This window comes from Ursus maritimus, unplaced genomic scaffold, assembly GCF_017311325.1.
Source record: "Ursus maritimus isolate PB19 unplaced genomic scaffold, ASM1731132v1 scaffold_7, whole genome shotgun sequence".
In the NCBI taxonomy this organism is placed as follows: domain Eukaryota; kingdom Metazoa; phylum Chordata; class Mammalia; order Carnivora; family Ursidae; genus Ursus; species Ursus maritimus.
In genome coordinates this window covers 51,485,227-51,507,049 of record NW_024426885.1, presented here as the reverse complement: position 1 = coordinate 51,507,049, position 21,823 = coordinate 51,485,227, and the positions used below count along the sequence as shown (strand labels likewise).

Below are 21,823 nucleotides of genomic sequence, written 5' to 3'. Positions count from 1 at the left end.
TCTGGGTCCTTAGGTGTGACATGGTTTAACTGAAAGCTTTGTGGTACATTGTATGGTTGACCACAGGGTTATGGTTATTTTTACTTTTTATAAATGTACCTCAAAATTGACTTCTAGTCCTGGTTGTTCAGTGAATTGGTTCACAGCATATCCAGTATTAATGTACTTCTTACGCTGCTTATGACAGTTCTGTCAATTCCATAATAAAACAGCCCTTCTAAAGAAGTATATACAAGATTCTTAAAAGACCAAAATATTTGTTGCCATGGACATTTTTTATTTTCATAGATATGACATTAAAGCGTAATATGGTTAAATGATTATTAAAAACTTGCTCTGTTCCAGAAAAAATCGATGGTGGTCCTTTCAATTACTGTTTTAAATTATCAAAATTGTCTAAAATTCATGCTATTAAAAACTTTGGTAACTAACTGAAATGCCCAGTTTAAAAAGCGCAGCTTCATTTCAAATTTGCCATGGGTCATTTTTAGGGGAAAGGGGGCACCTCTTAATTTTAACTTATTGGCGTCACATCACCTCCCACTCAGGAGTAAATTACTCACTTCCTAAGAATTAGATTCTTCCCTTGAAGGGTGGTGGCCATTCATACTTTATTAGGGAGAAAAAAAAGCAATGATTTTTGAGGATACTAAATAGAGCAAAGCTACTTTTTCCATCATGTTTCAAATCATTTTTTGGCAATAAAGAAAAAAATAAGTCATTTTGGGTAGTGAGGATTAGGATTTTGATTTCTAGAGCTTATTTTCTGGTCAGTATTAACCAAAGCCAAAATCAACAAGGCAAAGTCTTGCTGACTATTACAGGAGGTTAGAAGAATATCTTCAGTAACTCTTTTTGGTAAAAGAAAAAATTCATGAGTTTGATGAAAAATAAGTTTGATGTCAGCAAACCTGAGATCAGTTGGGTTTGTAGGACTGGGCCCTTGTTTCTTAATTTATAAAATGAAATTATATTTAAATTTGAGGTTCAATGAAGTAATGAGGGAACAATACCTAAAATAGAACCTAATATGCAAGAAATCTTCAGTTAGTTTCCAAACTAGTAGCCTTGTCTCTTTTTGATTTTTTTTTTTTAAGTAGGCTCCACATCCAATACGGGACTTGAACTCATGACCCCGAGGTCAAGAGTTGCATGCTCTACCGACTGAGCCAGCCAGGCGCCCCGAACAGTAGCCTTTAATGCTAGAATAGACACAGAAAATATTTGATCTTTGTTCCCCTTGAATTCGTATTTTTGAAATGAAATCAATCTCCAGGTTTTTTTTTACTCTAAAAAATGTGTTAGAGAAATGTTAATAGATTTTAAATTATTTTTACATGGATATAATATCTCTTTAGAGTATGCACATACTTCCCTAGTAAGAGATGGTGAATTTTTTTTTCCTGTACCTAGACAAAGTCCTGTAACTTGTATTAGACCCTAAAGGCTATCTAATTCTCTGAGGTTGGGAGTTGCATGAGCCTCTCTTTAAACAGGTATTGATTTGGGCCTTGCTAATCTGGAATCAAGCTAAAGCTGACTTTTAAAGTCAGGGTTTGCTGTGCAGATTAATGCAGGAGAAGATGGAAGAAGAGTAGATATTTAAGCCATTTGAGAATGAAAGCACTTAAAAAATGCCATTTGTCTACTTGTACTAACTACAAATGGATTTCAAAATAGATACTCCCTGCCTTCTATTGAGAGATAGCCTCCATAATTCCATATAACTTGATAATAAAGAATAATTTTATTTACATTTTTTTCAGTAATTCGTTTCTCTTCAGTTGCCGTGACTGAGAATTTGCTATTTAGAGCCTTTGATAGCCGAGGTTAAAAACAGTAGAACAGTCTATATCTGTTTAGATTGGGAAGGAGGAAATCCTTAAGCTGAGAGTCCTCATAGTTTCAATAGGTGCGTTGGAAAAGCTGTGGTCAGGCTGCTGACCTTATGCCTCTGAGTGCTGTCTGCCCTTATTTTGTCCTAGTGCTGGGTTTTGTTTGGATTAGAAGTGGGGTTGCTCCTCGTGCCCCCGTGTGGAAGAGTAGTGATACAACACCTTTGAGAACCCTGGTTTTGCAGGACTGAAAAGTGAAAAAAAGTTAGGGATTCAGGGCATTGCCTAGAATTTCAGAGGTTAACTCCGTGCTTTGGTCCATGGAACGCCGTAAGAGCCAGTTCCTAGAGCAAAACGGAGTTTGGCTGTCTTTTTATTTCTTATTTTATTTTATTTTATTTTATTTTATTTTATTTTATTTTATTTATTTTAGAGAGAGACAGAAAGAGAGTATTAGTGGGTGGAGGGGCAGAGTGAGAGGGGGAGAGAGAATCCCAAGCAGACTCCGTCCTGAGCATGGAGCCTGACACAGGGCTCGACCCCAGGACCCTGAGATCATGACCTGAGCTAAAATCAAGAGTCACATGCTTAACTGACTGAGCCACCCACTCATTTGTCTTTTAAGGTGTTTAAATAGAGACTTATGAGATAGCCAGCCTGTCAGTTGTGAGGGTGGACACATGGGTATTTACTATATCGTTCTTTACATTTTTCTATATTTTAAAAACTTCATCAAACACTTGGTGTATTTTTAGTCTGCTTCAGCTTTTCATGCTCTGTCCTGGGTTTAAGGCTAGCCATTATGAATCCTGATTGTAAACAAGAAACTGAGACCCCACTTTGTTTATCCTGCCTCTTCTCCCGGGTTAGGATGGTAAGGGAACTCAGAATGAGGAGGATGAGGAGGACGGCAGGGAAGGCCAGAATGACACTTTTTTTCTTGCATTACATGGAGCAGTTTATTTGTGGAATTAAAACTAAATTGCTAGATTAAAATTTTCACTTTTTTTCCAACCAGTAATTCCAAGTTTTTCAGATTAATTAAGTATAGCGAAGCATCATCCAGTGTTTGTGTATTTCCGAGCAAGATGTAAAAGAACTGTGATTTGTGGTGCCACGTGCTAATGAGGCTTCCCGGATGCAGGGAAGGCTGTGCCAGGGCTGCCGTAGATGAATGTGGAGTGGAAGGCTGATAATGAGGCATGTGACAACAGGGCTTTTTCCTGCTGCAGACATGAAGCATCTCTTGGCTTGAGTGATTTTTACCAGTTTGCACAGTTTAGCAATAGAGAGACCAGAAAACAAAATAGAATTAACTGAAGATTTGCATGCACGATGCTGCATTTTTGACAGAAATAAGCATTCTGGTGTGATGAGAGTATTTTTAAGGCTGTTGTAGGACTACCTTAGCTACTGTATGTTAAGTGCTGTAACTTTTTCTCTGTCTTACTTTGTATCACGGTATCTCCATTTTTGCAAAGAAAATAATTGTATTTCTCTTCAAAAGGACACTGAAGCCATGAAGAGAGCATTGGCCTCCATAGACTCCAAACTGAACCAGGCCAAAGGTTGGCTTCGTGATCCCAGTGCCTCCCCAGGTAATCCTCTGGTTCTGCTTTTCTGATGGATACAATAAAAAGCTAAAAATCAAGCAAACAAAAGAAATAAAGAAAGAAATCTTCCCATAATCTCATAATTCTGAGGTAACTACTACAACATTTAGGGGTATATTCCGTATTCTGATAGTTTTGTCTAATTGAAGCATTACTGGTCCTTAAAAGGATGAAGGACAAAGATAAACACCTCTTATCATGGAGGAATTAGCCAAGCTGAACCGAGCGTTCTTTGCCAGATTATTGGTTCACCTCTCTGAATCAGAAAGGTAATTATTTTGAATAAAAACTCTTCTCGTTCCCATTGGGCAGATTTCCATTTATGTCAACAAAGTACTTAATTAAGCAGATTAAATGATGATGATGCCAATAAGAATTGGAAAGCGAAGTTGACTTATGTAAAGACCCAAATGGGTTATTGAGCTAGTTTTTATGGATTTTCTAATCTAATATTCAGTTTTAGATTAATATTTGAATGAATGTGAAAAGCCTAATGGAGGTTAGAGGTGCTAAGTAGTACTAAGTGAGTAGAGCCTGTTTTCATCATCCATATTCTTACCACAAGCTGCTTATCGTCTCCAGATGGATATGATTCCAAGGATCTTTTTTAGAAGAATCTGTGGTTGAAACCTCACCGTCCGGTTTAAGGGCACTGCTTGGCTGTTAGTGATCAGATGTATTGTCTTCTATTCACTTGTCGTTTAAAATCATCCATTCCTTCATGAATGAAATGACTTGTAAAGCATCCTTCCTAAATAATTAATGCGTCAACGGTGTAGATATTGAGTATCTCTTTATTTTAGGGGATGCTGGTGAACAGGCCATCAGACAGATCTTAGATGAAGCTGGAAAAGTTGGTGAACTCTGTGCAGGCAAAGAACGCAGGGAGATCCTGGGAACCTGTAAAATGCTGGGGCAGATGACTGATCAGGTGGCTGAACTCCGAGCCAGGTAAAGTTCCCCTGCACTTACCCAAGTTAAGTAACGGATCGGATGGAACTCCTGATAGAGTGATTAAGAGAGCAAGTCTCTGCCAATTTTACTGTGTTCTTTTTGACTAAAGGATAACACAGATTATTATATTCTATTCTTTTGAGATTGAAGTGAACTTTTCCTTTGATACACTCTTAAAATAGGCAGATGTTTTATAGGAAAGTTGAATTTGAAATAGAAATCTGATATCTTAGTTTCTAGCCATAGGCTTATGATGAATAAGGGGTGGTGGTGAAGTCTGGCATGGGTAGGCGTATCTTCTATGAAGAATGGGTAAAAAGAAACATAAAGAGTGAAAACACTGGAATTATTTCACATTGTTTAAAAAACTGGTTAAGTAGGTTATCATGTCAGTTGGTTATTTCTAGGCTTTTTTTGAGTTTGTATTTCATCATTATTCATTTGGTTTCATAATTCTTTTACCTACTTCAGGACTTGACTTTTAAAACTATCCCCCCTGTAAACTAAATATATATAGTCTGCTATTAGGAAAACTCAGTATAATATAGGCTTCTTTGGAACTCGTCCATAGAGTCAAGGAAGTTCTAAAAGATCCTTATTTTTATGCAATTTTATAATATGGGCATTAGGGAAGAATTGAAATGTGCTGAGATACCAGTGTAGATGAAGTTTAATTTGGCTTCAAGAATGTCATGAAACATCTTGAGATAATTGGAATATACAGGGTCTCCATACAAACAGGCCTCAGAAACACCCCTTGACATGTTGTACACTGTTAGACCTGGTTTCAAATGTATTAACAGACTTAAGAATACAGTTCTTGGGGCACCTGATTGACTCAGTTGGTGGAGTGTGCTACTCTTGATCTTGGGGTTGTGAGTTTGAGCTTCACGTTGGATGTAGAGGTTACTTAAAAAATATATATGTGGTTCTTTTTTTTTTTAAGTTTATTTATTTTTTAGTGATCGCTACACCCAGCGTGGGGCTCAAACCCACGATCCCAAAATCAAGAGTTGCACACCTCACTGACTGAACCAGCCAGGTGCTCCAAGAATATAGTTCTTAAAGGAGTGGTTCTCAACCTTTTTTGGGTCAAGATAATTTTTATAATCTGATGAAAACCATGAATCTGTATGTAAAAAGATGCACATAAACGTGCCCATATAATATTACGTATAATTTCCAGAGGTTCGTGGATTCACTGTGGCCCTGGAAGCTCCAGGGGTTTCGGGTCAAGAGTCTCTACCTTGTAGGGAGAAGGAACTGCATAAATAAATGTGATTGCATTGAGCTCAGTGAGCCTTTTTCTCCTGCTGTGAAACAGTCTCCCCTGTCATGAGCATGACAAGAACTTTACAGAAAGGACAAAAAGAAGTTCTGTTCCCGTTCGGAGAAATGCCAATGCAGCTTGACAAGACTCTTGGCTCTTCTAATTTCTCACTGCTGGCTCTTTTGTCTGCAGCCTTTTCACAGTGTGGTAGACAGTTCTCACTTGGAATTCTCGAATACACAGTTGTATGTGTTTAGAGAAAGATGAATTTGAGCAAGAGAACAAGGTGGTTGCTGTATGGGATCGACCGTAAGTCTGTAAAGAGAAAAGGCTGGAACAGTGATGAGGAGCTATGGGCCTGCTTCACACTGCAGCCTGAAGTGTCCTTTCCTGATGAAAGATTGGAAAGCTATCTCCCTGTTAGCCTTTCTTAAATATGCCTGGCTATTTAACATTTCAGTGGCTGAGACTCAGCAACAGTTTCCTCATTGATAAGCTTCTTATCAGTCACCTACGGTTTCTAGGTTGTAAGGATCGATTTTTCCTTCCATGGGACTCAGTAAGCGTTTATTTTGAGTGAAAAATTATGTGGCCCGTAAATATTTTTACATTTTCACAGTTGGACTTTTATACTAAAAAGGTGTCTCATCATGAGTTACTAGCGTTGAAGGAAAAAGCATATTAAATCGTAAAAGGTCCCAAAAGTCTTCCGCTCCTCTGCACATAAAAGGGAAGCCTCAAGTACAAATGAAAGGTATCTATACCTTTTATATACCTGGCAATAAATATTATTGAGTTCATTATTTCAGATACTGGTATAGATGAAAAATAAAGATGAATTTTAAGAGGAGAGATAAATGAATGACAGATCCATGCTACTATTAAGAGAAGCAATGATGGTTTGGAGTTCATCCTACAGTCAGAAGCTCAGGTTAGGAAGATAAGCCCTGCCATTCTACAAGCTGACAAAGTTACCACCCCATCATGGAGAGTTTACCAGGCTGAGTGAATTAAGAAAAATCTGATCTTGTGAAAAGGTGGCAAATCTTACTTTGTTATGACTTGGAAAGTCTCTTCCAAAGCAAAAATGAGTGTCTAATAATGTATGTCATTTTAGGAGCCTACCACTTCTGAGAGAGGCAAACAGTAAAATTAGGTCTTCAGGAATTTGATGGGGAAAAAAAAACCAAACAGTTTCTTATCAACAGTGCTTTTTTCCCCTCCGTACCAACTGGTTTTGATATTTATAGATTGCATAGGAGTGGAAGGTAGACATTTAAGATTCTTATTAGGTTTATAATAATAATAATGACAATTCAATAACAGTAGTAGTTATATATTTGTATTGCTTTATTGCCATAGTGTTTTCAGTTTATCCTTTTGCTTGAAGCCACTCTGTTGGGTAAGCAAGCAAAGTACTGTTTCCTACCCACCTCTCATTTTATAAGTTAGAAAGCTGAAGTCCATCATAAACAAGGTTCACAGGCCCCAGGAGTGAGGATTTGAACACAGATCTGCTTGGTCCCAGTGTGGTGTGCTTTCACTAACACTGTGCATGCTACCTCCTGAAACATTTTCAGTGTATACTTGCCCATAAATAAGACAATCTAATGGGACTTTTTTTTTCTAAAGCACACATTACTATGGTAACAAACCCTCCATAGCAAGAAGATCACAAGCACATTTTCTCCCTGAAGTTCAGACTTGATTATGTAATCACCATCAAGAGGAGAATCATTATTATCAAAATTTGTAGGCTGGTCTTTAAAGTGGTTATGCCGTTCCGGGAAGCTAATGCATATTTTTAAAAGCAAAGGGGGAAAGTAGATGGTTTAGGTGTTTTGCTTTATTTCTGTGTTTTCTCGTGCTGTCCCAGATTTACGGGAGGAAAGGAAAAAGACAAGCAGGTTAATAAAAATGACATATTTGTGTGTCTCATGATATCTTGTCAGTAAGTATCTGAGAGAGTACAGTGACAACATCTGTTTTGAGCAGAGGACAAGGGGCCTCACCGGTGGCCATGCAGAAAGCCCAGCAGGTGTCGCAGGGTCTGGATGTACTCACAGCCAAAGTGGAAAATGCAGCCCGCAAGCTGGAAGCTATGACCAACTCCAAGCAGAGCATTGCCAAGAAGATTGATGCTGCTCAGGTAGTGACGATAACTTTCGGGAGGGGCGGGAAGTGGAAGACAAGTGCTCCAGAGCTCTCCTGCATCCCTGTCTGTCTCTCTGACTGTGGGTGGACAACGGGCGTTTCTAAGTGATGACCGATTCCCAGCAATTACCGTGTTAACACCTCTCCTCCCACCACAGGTTTAGACTCATGTTTATCTATATTTTGAAATAGGGATCTTTATTTTGAATTAAGTTAAAAGGAAGTACTCTGAGTACCAAGAGAATACTACTAGTTCTGGTTATAGATCACAGTATATAAAAACTGTTCTTCATCTTGGAACTCCCCACTGGGTTTGGTCATAGCGATGTTAAAGGGTTGAAGTTTTCTGATGCTACTCTCCTGTAAAATGATTTTCAAGCATGTCACAGAGAAACACAAATATTTGAGAGGTTGAATTAATAAGGTGTGATTAAGTCAAAGATAAGATAAAGCTTGTGAAAATATTTGTTCTAATGGGGATGAAAAAAAATAACTTATGAGAAGACGAAGGATGGATTTGACTTTACCTGAGATAAGAACCTGTATAAAACAATAAGAATCAAGGGCGCCTGGGTGGCTCAGTCGTTAAGCATCTGCCTTCGGCTCAGGGCGTGATCCCGGCGTTCTGGGATCGAGCCCCGCATCAGGCTTCTCTGTTGGGAGCCTGCTTCTTCCTCTCCCACTCCCCCTGCTTGTGTTCCCTCTCTCGCTGGCTGTCTCTCTCTATCTCTGTCAAATAAATAAAATCTTTAAAAAAAAAGATAAGCAAATTGTTTAAAAAACAAACAAACAGGGGCGCCTGGGTGGCACAGCGGTTAGGCATCTGCCTTTGGCTCAGGGCGTGATCCTGGTGTTATGGGATCGAGCCCCACATCAGGCTCTTCCGCTATAAGCCTGCTTCTTCCTCTCCACTCCTCCTGCTTGTGTTCCCTCTCTCGCTGGCTGTCTCTATCTCTGTCAAATAAATAAATAAAATCTTTAAAAAAAAAAACAAACAAGCAATAAGAATCAGCATTATAAAAAATCACTGGTGTTTCTTGTGATTACTTTTGAAATCTTTCTGATGGCCTTGTTAAGTTTAAAGAAATGTGGTCTATGAGGAGATCTCAGTGTGCTTCTTTTCTGTACCTGTGTGTGTAGAATTGGCTTGCAGATCCAAATGGTGGACCCGAAGGAGAAGAACAGATTCGAGGGGCTTTGGCTGAAGCTCGGAAAATAGCCGAATTATGTGATGATCCTAAAGAGAGAGATGACATTCTACGTTCTCTTGGGGAAATATCTGCTCTGACTTCTAAATTAGCAGATCTGCGGAGACAGTATGTATTTAATTTCTGATATTGCCCTTTAATCTCTCTTTTCTTCCTCAGGCACATAAATGGTTGAATGCTGTAGGTTAAATGCCTGTAAGATGCTCTGCCCCTATATTCTCGTTGATTCTGTGTGACATGGCTCGGTCAGATGCTACTTCTATTTTATTATTGACGTAACTGAGGTTTAATGATTCATTGCTGATTACATGGTTTTAAATGAATAAATTTAGGATGCTAAGAACTCCTTTTTTGAGCTCTTGAGAACTTTTTACGTTCTAAGCTGGGACTTTTCCTGCTATCTCATGTTCGCGGCATAACCGTTTCCCAGACATATGAGGAAAAAAATTTTTGTGGCTATCTAAGAAAAGATTCTGTGGAGGGGGTAGGGGGTAGGCATAAGAAGACGCTTTCTTNNNTCCCTAGCAATGTTATTTCTTATGTAACAATTATAAAAGATCCTTAAATACAATGTCCTCACCACAGCTGCTGCTTTTAAAGACTTTCGTGGCATCCACTTCGATTATATAGAAAAGAAGTGTTGCTTTGTTCTTTTGATTGATATTTTTCTCTCTTAAACAAACTGCAGTACATGCTAAAAAAACATTAAAAAAAGAGTACAATGTCAGAAGTAAAACTTGCTTCTTCCCCACCTCAATCCTCCAGCCACTTCTCCATGGATAACCATAGTCAAGTGTTTTGTGAGATTTGGCTTTTCATGTAACTTGTACATTTCATTTCCTGTTCTTTCATGGGGGAGTACCAGCCTTTTTTCAGTGACTGGTACCTTGGAGTTCTTTCAAGTCTTGTATTGACCAAGAGGACAATGTTGGTTAAGAAGGCACATTCCTGCCTGCCTAGGACCGTGAAACAGGAGATGGGTGGGAACAGAGTAGATACACTTTAGGCAGGAGGTTGTGATGGAGGCCACTTAAATAACAGCTCAAGTTTGATTATATACTGAGCTCGATCATTTAGGGATCACTGTTTTAAGATTTTTTTTTTAATTTATTTATTCGATAGAGATAGAGACAGCCAGCGAGAGAGGGAACACAAGCAGGGGGAGTGGGAGAGGAAGAAGCAGGCTTATAGCGGAGGAGCCTGATGTGGGGCTCGATCCCATAACGCTGGGATCATGCCTTGAGCCGAAGGCAGACGCCCAACCGCTGTGCCACCCAGGCGCCCCTAGGGATCACTGTTTTATACCCCAAATCTTGAATTGTTTAGGTGGAGAAAATAAATAATTTGACAATTGTAAAATATAATGTCTATGCAGTTAGGTCTGTGTTCATTACTATTAACCCATGTATATAATCTGTTTACATTCTTATTAGTTTAAAAATACTCAAAGGAGAAAACTGTTTTAAAGACCCTAACACAATTCCATGTATGTACCAGGTACTCATTAATGTTTCTTAATAATGAAGAGAGAATTGATGGTAGTGGTGTTAACGGCAAGCCTCCCTGTGTGGTCACATGCCATCATTACGTATTACTATAACATAGTAATAGACATATACATAGCTTCCTGGCAGTAGGAGCGGCCATGATCAGAACCATGGTAAATACCTTTTTTGTCCAGATTTATAATGGAGAAGGTATAGAAATTTAAAGTCACAAAACAGTTCTTTAGAGAGTATCTAAATTAGTCATTCTGTTGGGTAGACTAGTATTTTCATTTTTATTGGTGAGACAGATAAGATTAGCTTGAAGTTCTTTCTAAGTGGACGTGAGATATAAAATGTGTCAGACTCTATATGTTCATAATGGTTAGAATCTGAAGTCTTTGGAGTAGGATTTTGGGGGCAGTAATCTCTCTTAGTATGGTTTTCTTTTTATTTCTGTGTTGATGTTCTTGTTGAAGTTCTTTGGTTGCAAGGAACTAACTCAAGTAAAAAGTGGAAGTTTATTAGAAATATGTAGAGGCATCTAATGGAACTGAATCATTTGAAGTATGGCCAGGGCTGGTGGCAGCTGCAAGTTCCTCCCTCCACCTCTTAGTAGCTGTATGGTACGCCGTCTGCTTCACTCTGTGTATTGACTTTGTTTATTTGGGTTCTTCATCTAGCTTTGACCTACCATGTCCCAGGCTTAGTAGGACTTTTAGTTCCACATCCACCACTAGTTGACTATGCAGTGTTTTTGAAGTATGGACCAAGGACAGCTTACCCTAGAATCACCTGGGAAGGTAGTAAAAAAATGTGTACCCTGAACCCCACACCAGCATACTTAATCAGAATCTCTTGATGGTGGATTTAACAATCTGCATTTAAAACTAAGATCCCAGGTGACTTTTATACACACTGGAAGTAGGTGCCTTGCTTGACTGTGGCCATGTTGTCTTTGAGTTAGATAACCAGTTCAATCAGTTATGGCAAGGACTGGGGAATTACTTGACAGCAATGTAAGTATCTAAGAGTGAGGACTCGGAGGTCAGACAGAATGCCTGGGTTTGAATCCTTAGTCCACCAAAAGAAGTGACAGGACCTTGGGTAAATTGTCCAACCTTTAAGAACCTCAGTTTTGCTTTTTGAATAATGGGAATAATACTCGTACCTACCTCATAGGGTTGTTGTGAGGATTAAATAATATAAGAGTGTTTGCAATGGTACCTGTCAGAGTTGGGACTCAAAAAACTGTACTCCTGGGCGTTGGGTGGCTCAATGGGTTAAGTGTCTGCCTTCAGCTCAGGCCGTGATCTCAGGGTCCTGGGATCAAGCCCTGTGCCAGGCTTCCTGCTGAAGGGAGCCTCCCCCCACCCCCGCCCCTCGCTTGTGCGCTCGCTCTCTCTCAAAAAAAATAAAAAGATTGTACTACTACTAGTTCTACAATAACTAGTTCTGTAACTACTTCAACTACTGTTATACAACATACATGGCTACCTGGGCCCACCTAGTTCTTGAGAGAACTAGCATTTTCCACGATGGCTGACTACGTGATGTTTGATTGAGCTCAGCTAACCAAGTGGTTGAGCTTGATTGAGATAGACTGACTCAAACTCATATTTAATGTTTTTTTTTTTAAAGATTTTATTTATTTGACAGAGAGACAGCCAGCGAGAGAGGGACCACAAGCAGGGGGAGTGGGAGAGGAAGAGGCAGGCTCCCAGCTGAGGAGCCTGATGTGGGGCTCGATCCCAGAATGCCGGGATCACGCCCTGAGCCAAAGGCAGACGCTTAACGACTGAGCCACCCAGGCGCCCCCATATTTAATGTTTTAACTGGAATAATACAATCTGAATTTAAATTATTAATTTCTTATTTTAGTGCCAAATAAACCAATCTCCTTCCAAACTAAGCTAATAATAATCATTAGCAATTTGTCATCTCATTAGCATTTGTATAGCAATTAAAACCATCTCAATGTAAATAGTGTCTGTGACAGGATGGCTTTTTTTTTCTTCAGGGGCAAAGGAGATTCCCCAGAGGCCCGAGCATTGGCCAAACAGGTGGCCACAGCCCTGCAGAACTTGCAGACCAAAACGAATAGAGCTGTGGCCAACAGCAGGCCCGCCAAGGCAGCTGTCCACCTGGAGGGCAAGATTGAGCAGGCACAGCGGTGGATTGATAATCCCACAGTTGATGACCGGGGCGTTGGTAAGGCCATAAGTGCATTTAATCTTCATTAAACTGGTCTCAGTGAAAATAAGCAAGTTCTTGATAGAGATCTCGTTCATCTGTAATTAGGTGCAGAAGGGGTTCTTCATCTACTGGTGAGTAAGTCATTCTACAGTGGGACTCGTTATCCAAATGTAGCCAACATGATTCTTGTGATTTAATCAAAAAGAATTAGCAAATAAATGATTTTGCTGTCGGCAAATAGAAAGGTCCTCAGGTTGGAATTGAAACTTTGAACTAATTATTTCCAGTCTATGTATACTGCCATTCTATTGTATTTTGATTACAGTCCTTAGAAAATACCCAGTTAAATGTAATTTTTGAAAATAAGAGGCACTTAGCTGCCAAGGTTATTTTCATTTGTAAGGGCTCCTGCGTCACACAGTCACCGGTAGAATTGATAACCTAGGCTTTTGATTTTGGGGAGATTTTAGGGATGAATCTAAAAGAATTTAGGTCATTTTATGATAGCAAGCCAGCTGAAGCTGAAAGATCTATTTACTGTATTGTTGGATAAAAAGATAAATTTTTAAATTGGTGATTCCCAGTGTTGGGAAATCAGACAGATGTATAATTTACTGGGGGAGGAATAAATTGGTATAAATGTTCTGAACAGCAATTTAGTATTACATGTTAAGAGCTTTAAAAAAGTTCATACTCATTGACTTAGCAATTTGACTTCGAGGAGTTTATTATAAGAAATAATTAGGCATTTTCTAAGAAGTTACATACAAGAATGTATATAAACAACATAAAAGTTTAATAATAAGTAAATGATCAATAATTGTAGTTAATATGATAAAATACTACATAGATTTTTAGATCATGATATTTTAAGAATATTCAGTGATGTGGAAAAATGCTCCCATTAAATAAAAAAAGTGAGGAATAAAATTTAATGTAAAGTATGATCTCAGTTTTGTAAAAGAGTGTATTTGTATAGGAATATGCAGTGCATTAAAAAAGACTGGAAGATTTGCAATAACATGGATGGATTTAGAAGGTATAATGCTAAGTGAAATATGTCACTCAGAGAAAGACAAATACCATATGATTTCACTCATATGTAGAATTTAAGAAACAAAACAAACGAACAAAGAAATTGAGACAAACCAAAAAAACCAGACTTAACTATAGAGAACAAATTGATGGTTATTAGAGGGGAGGTGAGTAGGGGGATGGGTGAAATAGGTGAAAGGGATTAAGAGTACACTTAGCAGAGATGAGCACTGAGTAACGTGTAGAATTGTCAAGTCACTATATTGTACTCTTAAAACTGATATAACACTGTATGTGAACTATACTGGAATTAAAATTAAGTGAATAATTACAGTAGAATAATTTTTCAGAAGACAGGAAGGAAATGTTCAACTGTATCAATCTCTGAGGATTATGGGTGGATTATCTATTCTTATTTATACTTTTCTGAGTTTCCTAAATTTTTCTATTGTTAGGGACAAAAACCCCACTAAATGTTATTATTTTTTGAAAAACCCAACAACGCAATAGTTTAGCACAATGGCACTGCAGTTGCCTTCTCTGGGTCTATGGGACTTACAGTGTTTTCCTCTGGATCCAGGTCAGGCTGCCATCCGGGGGCTTGTGGCCGAAGGGCATCGTCTGGCCAATGTCATGATGGGGCCGTATCGCCAAGATCTTCTTGCAAAGTGTGACCGCGTGGACCAGCTGACGGCACAGCTGGCTGACCTTGCTGCCAGAGGGGAAGGCGAGAGTCCTCAGGCGAGAGCGCTTGCCTCTCAGCTCCAAGACTCCTTAAAGGTAGAACTTCGGAGCACGTATCATGACATTTCTCTACTTAACTGCTATTGACAAACTAGGGAGGGAGAGAGATTTTAAAAATACGTAATTTTTTGAGTCTAGGGCAAGTGAAGAGTGGATCGAGGAGAATATAAGGAAGTCTAGAGCTTATTAGGAAAAAAGCTCACCTGTGTTTGACAACAGCTGAAGTTTTTCAAGTTTCAGTCCAGAGGAAACTCTTTTGTGATATCTGCTCCACCATGTGTCACCTGTACTTCTTTATTTGGTCCATATTTTTCTTAAAATGGACTCCCCTTTTAAACTTAAGTGGATCTATTTAAAAGAACACTTTATAATAATCCTGAAATCATGAGCCTGATGAGCTAGTTATATTTTTCCTGATATTCTTTAAAAGAAAACATGTAATTATTAAAATAAGAATATTGGCCTAACACCTAAAATCATCTCAGGTATCATGAGCCACACACCTTGAGAAACAGTGGGAGTGACTGAGACTTCTTTGTATAAATCCAGAAAACTTATTGGGCTAAGTATGATAACCATGAAAAGGAGCCTTTTCATAACTTCTAAGAATCTTCTTTAGACCCATGTTAAGAAATGGATACATGGACTAGTTATCAAAGTTTTTCTAGAAACTTAACTGAAAAAACATGTATCAAAAAAAATTCCCATCCTTAATTTCTTTACTCTTAATGTGAGAAGATGCTTAGAAATTTGGCACTGCATCCACCAAACAATCCTTACCATTTCTGTGGTTATTATCAGGCTCCTCCAGCATTGGGAGTGGTGAGAAACTCTGTTTCATTTCAGTGTCTTCTTTGGGTTCTAACCCGTGAATCTCAGTGTCATTTCTTAGAAGCCACCAAGAAAGGAAGTAAGATTTCTTGTTGGGTGGAGCAGTCTCCAGGGAAATGTGGTTCCTGTCTTACCCTTCCTATTAGAGGCGAATCTCTTAGAGGGCAGGATTCATATCTTACACCTGGTCCAGGCTGGCTCAGTACTTTGTACAGAGTTGACAGTGAATACTTACTGAATGAAAGAGTGAATGAATGGATGAATGTGTCACTGAAGTGAGGACATTGGCCGATGTGCTTTTTGGACATTTTTGGTAATTTTTATTTGTAAACAATGTTTTTAAGGATCTGAAAGCCCGGATGCAGGAGGCGATGACTCAGGAGGTGTCAGATGTTTTCAGTGATACCACAACTCCCATCAAGCTGTTGGCAGTGGCGGCCACTGCACCTCCTGATGCTCCCAGTAGGGAGGAAGTGAGTATCTGAGATCTTTCATTTCGTCTGTTGGCCAGACATGTGTACCCCCCCAGTCTGTTTGTGTATTTGTAAAGGTAAAATGTGATTTCCGTGTACATTGGGGGCAGTGGTTGGGAAATTGTGGATGAAGGGTAGAGGAGGGAAGGCCTTGCTCCCTCTTCCTTAGTCACCAAGTGACTCAGTCAGGAATGTCTGTAGGACGTGTCTTTAGTCGTAAGCTGTAGAAGATCTGCCTCTCAGAGACGAAGACAAATGGGTTTTCTTTTTATTGTGTAACAAGAAACGTGGAGATGGGTAGCCCTTGATAGGTTCGGCAGCTTGAGACCATGAGAGCTGGCATGTCTGCGATTTTCTTGGTCTTTTCATAATGGTGTGAGATAGCTGTTATAACCCCACGCATCGTGTTCAGGGCAGTAAGAAACAGGGATAGGGCACTCCAGTCCCAACTGTCCCTTTTATTAGGACATTTTATTCTCAACACAGAAGTCATTCTCATCAAATGATCTGATGTCATTCTTCTACTTAGCCCCTTCTGATGGCTCCTTCCTGTCCCCGAGTGAAGCCACGGTCCTTACAATGACAATAAGACCAGTGATGTGCTTAGGGCAGCACTCCAGGAAAAAAAGCTAAAACCCCAAAAAGCCCTGATTTGTCATGTTTGTTTATTTCCATGATGTAAATATTCCCATGGTGGCTGTCTGCATGTGGGGTCACTGAACGCAGACTTGGGAAGAGATGGGCACTTTTGGCTCTGAGGGCCTGGCGGGAGTTGTGACTGTGGCTTCAGCACTCCACTGCATCTGGTTCCCTCCTACTTCTCTGACTTCAGGTCCTGCCATCCTCACCCGTCACGCTCCTTGGTCTACACTGATGGCTTGTGTTGTATTCCCTGTCTGCCCTGTGTATATTCACTGTGTTCTAACCTTGCGGCCGTTGTGCTTGTTCTCTCTGTTCCTCCCATAGAGAATTGTTTGTGTTGTTCATTCCCTTTCTTCAGCTCCTACTGAAATGTCACTTTTGGGTCACTGCCCAAGATACAACTCCACCCCCAGCCCCAGGGATTTCCTAATCTCCATATCCTACTTTTCTCCTCAGCATTTTTCAACATTTGACATGTTTACCTCACTTCTTGTTTGTCTCTCTTCCTCACATTAGCATGAAAGGCCACGCAGGCAAGGACTTTGTTTTGTCATACTAATTCCCAGTTCTTTTTAAAGATTTTATTTATTTGAGAGTGAGTGAGAGAGAGAGCACGAGCGTGAGCATGAGCGGGGGAGGCGGAGAGCAGAAGGAAAGGGAGAAGCAGGGTCCTCGCTGAGCAGGGAGTCCAGCTTGGGGCTTGATACCAGGAACCTGGGATCATGACCTGAGTTGAAAGCAGATGCTTAACCAACTGAGCCACCCAGGTGCCCCTTTATTCCTAGTTCTTTTTAAAAATTTTTATTATTTTTTTAATTTAAATTCAATTAACCAACATATAGAACATCATTAGTTCTGATGATTAATTCAGATTAGTTCAGTAATTCATCACAGTTGCATATAACACCCAGTGCTCCTCACATCACGTGCCCTCCTTAATGCTCATCACCCAGTTACCCCGTCCCCCCACCTACCTCCCCTCCAGCAACCCTCAGTTTGTTTCCCATAGTTAAGAGTCTCTCATGGTGGGGCGCCTGGGTGGCGCAGTCGTTAAGCGTCTGCCTTCGGCTCAGGGCGTGATCCCGGCTTTCGGGGATCGAGCCCCACATCAAGCTCCTCCGCTAGGAGCCTGCTTCTTCCTCTCCCACTCCCCCTGCTTGTGTTCCCTCTCTCGCTGGCTGGCTCTCTCTGTCAAATAAATAAATAAAATCTTTAAAAAAAAAAAAAGAGTCTCTCATGGTTTGTCTCCCTCTCTGATTTCTTCCTATTCCATTTTTCCCTCCCTTCCCCTATAATCCTCTGTGCTATTTCTTATATTCCTCATATGAGTGATACCATATGATAATTGTCTTTCTCTGATTGACTTATTTCGCTCAGCGTAATACCCTCCAGTTCCATTCATGTCTATGTAAATGGTAAGATTTCATCCTTTCTGATGGCTGAGTAATATTGAATTGTGTGTGTCTGTCTGTCTGTCTATCTATCTATCTATCTATCTATCTATACCACATCTTTATCCATTCATCTGTCGATGGACATCTTGGCTCAGAAACAGACACACAGATCAATGGAACAGAATAGAGAACCCAGAAATGGACTGTCAGCTCTGTGGTCAGCTAATCTTTGACAAAGCAGGAAAGAATATTCCCAGTTCTTAAAACAACGCCTGACACATTGTTGGTGCTGAATAAATGAAAGTGAAGGCTTTCCCAGAAATCCTCCAGGAGACTTTTGCTTATGTTTCATAAGCTGCTCCAGCTGCAGCGGAATCTAGGAAAGCAAGTATTGGCAGGAAAGAAGAAGGGGTTGTTGGGTCAGGCACCTAAGACCAGGTAGAATTGGTGGGTGGAAGTTTGTGTAATTCTTATTTACTGGTGACCCCTATTTTCTTTCTGTAGCCTAGGTCACGGCACAGTTCAGTTTATGGTCCCCTTAGACTAGGGTGATTTGCTATTCTTTTCATTCCAGACTGCTCTGAGTTTGAGACTAGTAGAGCAAAGTCTCTGCTGGTTCATTGGTACGTTAGCATATGTTGTCCTCCTAGTCTCTCTCTCGGAAATTTGTGAGTTGCCATTGAGTCTTTCCACACCAATAAATAACTAAGGCAAGCTAATTTGATCTTACAAACGTTTCTTGAATCCTTTACATCTTCCATTCACGTTGCTCCAGCTCTAGTTCTGATCCTTGTCCCCTGCTGTCTAATGACTACACAGCTGTGATGGGTCGTCTTTGAATCTGTCACTAGGCCACCAATAAAATAAGAATACAGATCTGACCCTATTTTACTGCTAAGCCCTTCAGCGGGCCTTCCCTTTCTCATAGGATAAAGCCAGAGTGCTAGAATCTGCTCCTAATACTTTCTCTATAACTGTTTCCCACAAACCCCGGCCTCTCAGTTCATGCCCAGCAGTACTTAATTACGTATAGTTTCCTGCAGACTCTGTCCTCGCCCTTCCATGTCTTTGTTCTTTTTGTCTCTGTCTAATCATCTTTCCCTTCTTCTTTTTTGGCTAGTTCCTATTTATCCTTTATCCTTTTGTCCTTTACTTCTGGGATAGGTTTAAGCGCCTTTCCTTATGTTCCCATGATAACAGTGCTTAGCTTTAGATCCTACATAGTACACTCTATTGTAAGTATCTGCTTATGGGCCTTTTTTACATCTCAAGGATGTGAACTCCTGAGATGCAGAAATTGTGCTTTATTCATTTTTGTATCTTCAGCGCCTCCTCCAGGGTCTAGCACATAGTAGGTGCTCAGTAAATTTTGACTTGAGTGATGAGAAAAGCAGGCTAAGCAGCCAGTTAAACCAAAGGGAGCAGCAGACAGGGCCGGAATTGGGGTGATTAAGTAGGGTAAGCGAAGGCCCTGTAGATCCAGGGTGTGGGAGGCCAGCCAAGATAAGAAACAAGGACTGAGGCTAGGAGAAGGGGACTCGGCGATCAGAGATTTAGACGGAGATTCTGAGCATTAAATAGCAAGAACCCAGGTGACTGAGCTGAAACAGGAGGCCAATGTGGGGAAGAGACTTGAGTGGGTCAACACAGCACCCTGGCAATGCGACTGGAGCCTGCTCTTGGGCCAGGAGACCTTTAGAGCTTTAGACATGGTCTGCCAGGAGCTCGAGCTGGTCCCCGAGTAGGGCAGGCAGACCCTTAGGAGGCGGCAAAGAGAGGATGGATCCTCCAGGTACTTTCTGACATGCTCTGTGTAGAGTATAAACCTGACCCAGCATGGTTTGGGATGCCTTGCGTTTTCAAGTATTGTTATCCAAACAAGTGACAGAAGGGCTTTTTTCATTTTATCTGAGTTAAATAGTCCCCTTCATTGTACTCCGCCCTTGCATAATAACCGCGTCAAAGGAAAAGCTAACTTTTTTTTTTTTAAATTTGAGAGGTGAATGAACAATTCAGTAGATGGTTTTGTATTAAGGGTATTAAAAATCAGCCTTCCTTGCCCTAGCGTCAGGCCTGAGAGTGAGCACCAGCTATCGTTTTTCCCATGGAGGTCAGGGGAGAGTTTTTACAACATTAATGGTAATGGATATGTGAGGGATGCTGCTTGAGGAGGCTGGAGTTCAGCTTAGGACTGTCGATATTCTTGAGATTTTCATGCATCCAGCCACCTACACTGGAGCCCGGAGTGGGTTTGTCTGTCTTCTTCAAACCACAGGATAAGACTTTCGGAAATAGGGATTTTTGAAGTCTTCACATTCTGTAAACTCCTTGTTGCAGACTACACAGTGCTGCGTGTCCTGTCTGCACTTGGTAAGCATCCTGGAACTGAAATTCAACGGTTTGTGGGTGTGCGCGTGCACGCACGTGATGCTATGGCCGACCTCTGAGGAGACGGAACAAGGCCAAGACCTGGCAATCGCCACATTGTTGTCGTATTAACTAGGATTTGACGTCATCTCTGAAGTCTTTGCTTGAGCAGTTGCTGCCTCTACTTAGATGTTTTCCTTAGGCTTCCTGACTCATTTTATTGAAATAAGTTTTGCTAATGTGTTTGTTTTTTCCTCAAGGTATTTGACGAGAGGGCAGCTAACTTTGAGCACCATTCGGGAAGGCTTGGTGCCACGGCGGAGAAGGCAGCTGCTGTTGGAACTGCTAATAAATCCACGGTGGAAGGCATTCAGGCCTCAGTGAAGACGGCCCGAGAACTCACACCCCAGGTTGAATTTTGTTCACGCTTCATTGTTTCAGCCCTCACCATATAGTGTTCAGTAAAGGTCAATTACAGAACAGTTTCTCTGCATTTTTGAACAGTTTCTGTACATTGTCATGAAAGAAACACACAGTGTCAACCTCACTTTTATAATGTTTTGGTTTTCTACAATGATTGTAGATTACTTTTGAGAGTAGAAAAAAAACTGGTAAAGCAACCCCTACACACACGTACCCATAATTAGGGAAAGATTTGGATAATTCTGAGAGGTTAGTCTGTTTTGATTGTACAGCTTATAGATTTCCCCACGTCTCTTTGAGGTTGTATTCGTAGTTGTTTTCTTTTTTCTACTTCATTCTATAACCAAGTTATAGCCAGTATGCTGTGAACAGTATACTGGAAGAGTGGGAACAAAAGAAAGCAAATGGGACGGGAATTAAAGTTCTAATATGTGATAGGTGTACTTAAAACCAGTTCAACATCATTTAGTGTCATGTTTGTACATTTTTTCTAATCAAATTATAGAAAATTCATTTTTTAAATTGATTCATTCAGCCGATACGTATTACGGACCTGTGGTACATCAGGAACCTGCTAGACTGTGCACATCTGTGATACTGGCTTTGGTGGGAACTTGCAGGAAAGGATGGAACCCCCCCCCCCACCTCTTTATTGTTTATCTTTTGCCCACGTGGCATGTTAACAAATTAGATTCACTTGAAAAATCATACATATCCAACTTTTAAAAAAATGCTTCCACAAAATATGAACATGTGTAACTTTCTTTAAAAATTTCCATAAAACATGCAACATAGAACATAGGTATTTCTGTATAAAACAGATTTCTAAAAAAGAGAAACAGAAAACTAAAGATACCAACTACAGCAAGAGTAAGGATTTTGGAGACAGATCTGGACTTGAATCCTCTGTGATCTTGAGTTTCCTCATCTGTAAATTCCTTCCTAATGGATATTTTGGAGGGTTAAGAGGGTATTTGTATAGCCTGTAACTTAACCAAATACTCAGTAAATGTTAGTTGCTTCCCTAACTGCTGTAACTGGTTCTCTGGGAGCTCTTGAGCAAGTCACTTACATTTTCGGAGTCTTGGTTTTTGTGCCTATAAAGTTGGGAGAAATTACCCATCCTGTTCATAGGGTTGTTGTGAGGAGTCAGTAGATAATGGATGTGAAAGTACTTCATTAACTGTAGGCAGTACTTTT

General features: G+C 40.2%; 1 protein-coding gene across 2 annotated transcripts in view; it reads left to right on the top strand.

Annotated features, from left to right (window-relative positions):
- Positions 1-21,823, top strand: part of VCL (vinculin) — a 106,083-nt gene that overhangs the window by 67,335 nt on the left and 16,925 nt on the right. For both annotated transcript variants that reach the window (XM_008696060.2, XM_008696061.2), the window contains exons 7-14: positions 3,343-3,433; positions 4,252-4,399; positions 7,668-7,821; positions 8,967-9,142; positions 12,539-12,729; positions 14,330-14,529; positions 15,669-15,797; positions 20,461-20,610. In XM_008696060.2, the coding sequence (XP_008694282.1) occupies positions 3,343-3,433; positions 4,252-4,399; positions 7,668-7,821; positions 8,967-9,142; positions 12,539-12,729; positions 14,330-14,529; positions 15,669-15,797; positions 20,461-20,610 (1,239 nt within the window). The remainder of the gene's footprint in view (positions 1-3,342; positions 3,434-4,251; positions 4,400-7,667; positions 7,822-8,966; positions 9,143-12,538; positions 12,730-14,329; positions 14,530-15,668; positions 15,798-20,460; positions 20,611-21,823) is intronic.